Raw genomic sequence first — 6,444 nt, forward strand, 5'->3', positions numbered from 1 at the left:
GTCTGTCTCTCCCTCCCCTCTGTCTCTCCCACTCTATGCCCCCCCATCTTGCTCTGATGCTCCAAGCTCTATCTCTCATGGCCCCTGAGTTGCCCTGACTCCTCTCTCCCTCTCTGCTTTGGCTCCCTAGCTGGTAGACCTGCAGGCGGATAGCGATGAGAGCCAGCGGACCCACCAGCAGCTCAAGAAGAAATGCCAGCGGCTCACAGCAGAGCTTCAGGACACCCGGCTGCACCTGGAGGGCCAGCAGGTCCGCAACCACGAGCTGGAGAAGAAGCAGAGGAGGTGAGTGATGAAGGACTGTGCTCGTGCCCCTACCCCGGCTTCCAGACCTTTCTTCCTTTTCAGAGGCCCAGAGTGGTCAAGTCAGTCCCTCATTCTAAGAAATCCTCCATCGCCCTGTACAGGAGCCCCAGAATGCAATTGCCTCCCACCCTAGACTGGGGAGAAAAGAAGAGAAGGCGTGAGCTCGCCATCTTCTACATGCAGGGCGTTGGGCAAGGGTTCCATGTCTGTAATGAGCCTTCAGGATCAGTACTGGCCAAGGCCTGGGCACACTGACCAGACTGGCAGTGTCCAGTCCATTTGTGGATGCTCAAGCCCCTCCTCCCTTACCTTACTGCTGGGGCAACTGTTTGAAGCAGTGCCAAGTTCATCTCCAGCTTGAACCTTGCAAGGCAGAGGAACAACTGAGGTTTCCCCAGGATCCAGGGTGCTCCCCTCCCCCAAAGGCCCCCAAACCCCTGCTCCCCACCCCTGGAAGCCCCTGTTCCCTTTCTCTCAGCTTGACTCAGTTACACAAATGCACAAACCCACCCTCCTGACTCAAATGTCATTAAAACTGCGGAGCAAGCGACTCTTCCATCTCATTATGGTAATGACACAAAGGAGGGGGGCAGAGCCCTCACTGGAGGAAATCCAATCTAAATTAATTTCCCTAGTGGGGGCTTCTTCATTAGGAAAGGAGGTAAAGCTTAGGAGCTCATGTCCCCTGGGGAGGATGGGGAGTCCCAGGGGGGTGAGAACCTACCCCAATGCCTTTATGACAGCGATGAGAGGTCCCTCAGCCAGTGCCAAAGGACCTGTGCCCCCTGGGCACTGCATGGCCACTTCTAGGCAGCAACCTAGCCCCACAGGCCTGTTGACTACTTCATGCCTCTGAGATCCTCGGTAAAAACAGTATCCTTCAGGGAAATTGGGTGGCTCGGTGAATAGAGAGCCAGGCCTAGAGACAGGAGATCCTAGGTTCAAATCTGGCCTCAGACACTTCCTAGCTGTGTGACCCTGGACAAGTCACTTAACCCCCATTGCCCATACCTTATTGTTCTTCTGCCTTGGAACCAGTACTTAGTATCAATTCCATGACAAAAGGCAAGGATTTAAAAAAAAAACAAAAAACAGTATCCATCTAATGAAGTGAGCTATAGACAGTGCCCTTCTGAGCCTGAGTCCTCATGGACTGATGTGGTGTGGCAGGGATCTTAATTCCCCATACACCCCTCACACTCCTAAGAAATGACCTTCTTTCCTCTCAGCTACCTCCTTGGCCTATCTTCTCCCCAGCGACAGGCATCTTTAGGAGGACCAGCCTAAGATCTCCCCTTTTCCCTGAATCCCCTGGATGGTAGTGCCAGCCTGGGCTAGTTAATGTGTTACAAAGCTCCCCACTGGGCACCTTATTAGGTTTGGCTGCCCGGAATTTGTGGAGAGGGTAGGACAACATTTCATTTTTCCATGGGACTGCCTGATTAGCTATTCAGAAAAGGTGTTAAGAGGAATTTCAGCAATTTGCTCCTTATTTAGAGTCTCTGGGTGGGAAATGAAAGGCTGGTGAGTGAAGGAGTAAAGTGAGAGGCCCCCCAACTGTGTGCCCACTGAAGCACGCTGCCACCCGGACACAGCAGGGAGGCCAGGGGAAGAGAACGTGACAGCCTTGGGATGGAGTGCAGTGTGGTGTGGGGCCTATGATGCCTCTGGATGCTCCTAAGGTGGGCATGTCTGTGCCCAGAGGTCAGCATCAGAACTCTAGGGGGAGAGCAAGCAAGCCTTGCTGCCCATATCATCAGCTATACCAGGATATGGCATAGGATGTCATGTTGTAAGTCATGTCAAGTAAGTCCAATCCCCTCATTTTACAGACAAGGAAAATGAGGCGCAGGATTACCCATAGAATGTCTTAAATTGATTTGAACCCAGTTCCAGGTCCCATGCTGCCTCTCAGAGATGAAAGCTTTGGAAGAAGGGTTAGATATATCTGTTTCTTTCCATCCTGATGTCCTTACTAGTTAACCCTGTCCTGAAGTGGCCTAGTTCTGTTTCCTAAGAAGCAGGGTCTAAGTTGTGGGAAAGAGTCTCTTATACCTCCTTATTTGTGTGTGTCAGAATGAATGACCTGAGCCTCATCAGGATTAATTACAGCAGGGCCAAAGCTTGATCTGGCATCCTGTCTACCCTCAAGCATCAAAGAGACAGTGCAGTACATTACAGAAAGCACTGGCTTTGGAGTCTGAGGAACTAAAGCTGACCACCTGCATGGCCTTGGACAAGTCACTTGATTTCCCTGAGTCTGTTTCTTCCTCTGTAAAATGAAGGGTTTTGACTAAATGGTTTCTGAGGTCATTTCCAACTCAGAAAGACAGCTTTCCATCAGGATTCTCTAATCCCTTCCCTTACCCATGATGCCCTAGTCATCTCTAGAGTACAGCAGTCATTTAGTCTGATGCTCTACCCTGCCATGTGTTCTGTTCCATCCCAGATTTGATAGCGAGCTCTCCCAGGCTCATGAGGAGACCCAACGGGAGAAGTTACAGAGAGAGAAGCTACACCGGGAAAAGGATGCCCTCCTGGCTGAAGTTTTCAGCCTGAAGCAGCAGATGGAGGTGAGGACAGGCTCTGAGCCCCCACCAGTAGTGTCCCCACCTCACTAACTCGAGCCCTATCTGTGACCATCGCCTTCTCTCACTCTAGGAAAAAGACATGGACATTGCTGGCTTCACCCAGAAGGTGGTCTCTCTGGAGGCGGAACTCCAGGACATCTCTTCTCAGGAGTCCAAGGATGAAGCCTCTCTGGCCAAGATCAAGAAGCAGCTCCGGGACCTGGAAGCCAAGACCAAAGACCAGGAAGAGGAGCTGGATGAACAGGCAGGGACCATCCAGATGCTGGAGCAGGTAAGGGAGAGGGGCACTGATATAGAAGGGGACAGGGCCCCTCATGGGAAGGAAGGAAGCCAGCATTTACCAAGGGCCCCCTCTGTGCCAGGCACTGTGCTAAGTAAGGTCTTTACAAATACCAATCCTCTCAACACCCCCACAAGGTAAGTGCTAATATCCTCTTCATTTTATAGTCAGGGAAACTGAGGCCCAGAGTGGGGGGAAGTGAATTACCTAGGGTCACACAGCTAGTAAGTGTCAAGGATGGGTTTCAAACCCAGGATGTCCTTAATCCCACATCCAGCAGGACTCCCCATTGTTTCTGATGCTTTCTTTGTCCATGTCAACTCACCTAGGTTAGTAAAGAAGAGATTCATTTTAACCCTGCTTGCAAGGCCAAGCTAGATACATGTGGGTGGCTGCAAACCATTTTAAAAATGTTTTAAATATCTTCCATTTTTCCATCACCTACATTTCCCAAAATATCCTTCCTCCTCTTCCCCACCAGATAACTATTCTTCTACAAAGAGTTAAAAGGGAAGTTAAATCCAAAACTAACATCACCCAAATTCAACAGTGTATACAGCGTTCTGCACCCACAGACTTTGCAAAGAAGAGTGCAAGATATACTTTCTCATTTAGGCTTCAGAGTAAGGTTTCAACCATGGCCAGCCCAACCTGACCTGGGTGAGACAATAGAAAGGCATATTTAGGTCCATGTGGGAAAGGCAAGGGAACCAATTCTCTGGCTCATCTCTTAGCATTTCTTAGGCAGGCATTGTGTTAATTGCCTTACAAATAACTCACTTCTCCGTCCCCCCACCCACCTGCACCCCAACAACCATGGGAGGAAGGTGTTATTATTGTTATTATTATTATTATCATCCCCATATCACAATTGAGGAAACTGAATCTAGTAGAAGTTAAGTGACTTGCCTAGGGTTATACAGCTGGATTCAAACTCAGATCTCATTGATTCCAGGCTCAGTGCACTACATCATCTAGTTGCCTAGGTAGTCAGGAATTTTTGTGAGAGGCCCAAGGCATAAACACCAGCCTCTTTACCTAGCCTGGAAGCTCCCCCTTCTGAACAAGAGCCATGACCCCAAGAGGACAAAACCTCTAGGGAGCCCTTCCTCCCCTTCTCTGATAGTCTATTTTCCTGGTGTAAGCCCACGTCTTCTCTGTGTGCGCCAGCTACCACCTTGCAGCAGGGGCCTTCACCTTATCCAGAAAGGCCCATAGGGGCTGTGGAAGAGAGAGAGATGAGATGAAAGGGGAGAGAACTGATCTGAGTTGGGGTGCTGGAATGAGCCTGCTAACTGAATGCTCCCCTCCATGAACTCTGCGGTCCAGTCAAATTGCCCTCTATACTCAGAAACTTTATTTCCTATTTCCACACATTTGCACAGACTGTGCTCCCAGGCACTCCATCTTTACCTACTTTCCTTCTTTCCTTCCTTCCTTCCTTCCTTCTTTCCTTCCTTCCTTCCTTCCTTCTTCTCTCCCTCCCTCCTTCCCTTTCTTCCTACCTCTCTCCCTCCTTCCCTTCCTATCTTAAAATCAAGGTGGAAGAGCAGGAAGAGCTAGGCAACTGTGGTTAAGTGACTTGCCCAGGACAGCTAGGAAGTATCTGAGGCCAGATTCAAATTCAGGAAAATGGGTCTTTCTGACTCCAGGCCCAGCACTTTATCCACTGAGCCACTTAGCTGCCCCTGCATTGGTAGAGAGCACCAATGAAATCATGGACCCAGTTTGGGTTATATTTATATATGTGTTGGAATAGAACACAAAAGGATACTGTGGCTTAGAAGGAGAGGACAGGGCATGGGGAAAATCTAGGACATTAAAAACAAAATATATTAATAAAAGTCTATTTTTTAAAAAAGAATAGAGTAGAATGTAAACGCTGAGAGCAGGGATGGTTTCATTTTTGTCGTCGTATTCATAAGCCCCAACATAATGCCTGACACACGGCAGGTGCTTAATAAAGGGTTGTTGCTTGATTGATTTGGGTTGGGGGCTGAGGATGAGCTACCTTGAAGGACTTCTCCCCGCTTTCTTCCAGGCCAAGCTCCGACTCGAGATGGAGATGGAGCGGATAAGACAGACCCACTCAAAGGAGATAGAGGGCCGAGATGAGGAAGTCGAAGAAGTCCGCCAGTCATGCCAGAAGAAGGTAAGAGTGACCACATGGTACACCTACTGCTAAGACTGGGTACCCAGGCCCAGGGCCTAGTCCATGGGGGGGATAATGGTTGCCCAACTATACCCTCTTTCACCCTAAGTCTACCCTGCCTGCCCCAGGTGATCGAGGCCACAATAGTGGGTCCAGGCTTAGCACCATGGAGTCCTCCGCAAACTGCTATTTGTGACCATTGTAGAACCAAGAAATTCCTTGTCCTTCAGGGCTGCCTCTGCTATAAGCAGCCCTAACCACCTGTGCCAACCAGATGCCCACTGAGGCCTTACTTACCTTCCTATTTCTCAGAGCAGGGCACTGATCTTGGCCCCAAGATCTGGGTCACTCAGGAGTGTCGTCCCACTGCCCACTTTGGGTGGCTTTTGTGTGTGGTATGCTGGCCCAAGCCTCCTTGGCATAGAGTAGAGCTGAACCCAACACCCCTCCCCCTTATTTACAAGTGAGGAAACTGAGATCTAGCGATGTTGTCCAAGATGTCAGCTACATGCCAGGCACTAAGAACCACAATCATTCAGAGCCCAGGCACCCGGTCCATCTCATTGTCCCTGTTTTATTCCTCTTGTGTAGAAGGAACTCAGCAGTGATAGGGGTGGGGACTCCCTGGTAACGCCTCGTCAGATGTGCTGATGGGCACCATGGAAACCAATGATTCTTTTACCCTTTGACTTCAGTTGAAGCAGATGGAATCCCAGCTAGAAGAGGAGTATGAAGACAAGCAGAAGGTGCTACGGGAGAAGAGGGACCTGGAGAGCAGACTCAATGCCTTGAGTGACCAGGTAGGCAGGACCAGGGGCAGGGCTAGGCCTGGCTCAAATGAGAGCCATTATGGTGGCAGGCAGGACCCCTGACCCCCACACACTTCTAGTGGGGTCATAGAGGGAAGAGGCCTGGGCCAGGCCCCTCAGCCAGGAAGGGTCCCAAGAGGTCTCCACTCTCCAGCATAGGACTGGCCATAAGGCATCAGGGGGAGGGAGGCAGTGAAGGATGACAGAGAGACAGAGGAGAGAGACAAAGACACAGAGAGAGAGGAAAGAGGAAAGAGACAGAAAGAGAGATACAGAGAGGGGAGAGAGAGAAAGAGAGGCAGAGAC

General features: G+C 50.1%; 1 protein-coding gene across 1 annotated transcript; it reads left to right on the forward strand.

Annotated features, from left to right (window-relative positions):
- Positions 1-130: 130 nt before the first annotated feature.
- Positions 131-6,411, forward strand: LOC123254959 (unconventional myosin-XVIIIa-like; the record flags this gene model as incomplete). Its single annotated transcript, XM_044683843.1, has 5 exons — positions 131-285; positions 2,756-2,879; positions 2,968-3,168; positions 5,219-5,329; positions 6,025-6,411. Coding segments are annotated over 5 exons (768 nt in total), but the record flags the coding sequence as incomplete, so codon positions are not given.
- Positions 6,412-6,444: the final 33 nt, after the last annotated feature.

This window comes from Gracilinanus agilis, unplaced genomic scaffold (assembly GCF_016433145.1).
Source record: "Gracilinanus agilis isolate LMUSP501 unplaced genomic scaffold, AgileGrace unplaced_scaffold36435, whole genome shotgun sequence".
In the NCBI taxonomy this organism is placed as follows: Eukaryota; Metazoa; Chordata; class Mammalia; order Didelphimorphia; family Didelphidae; genus Gracilinanus; species Gracilinanus agilis.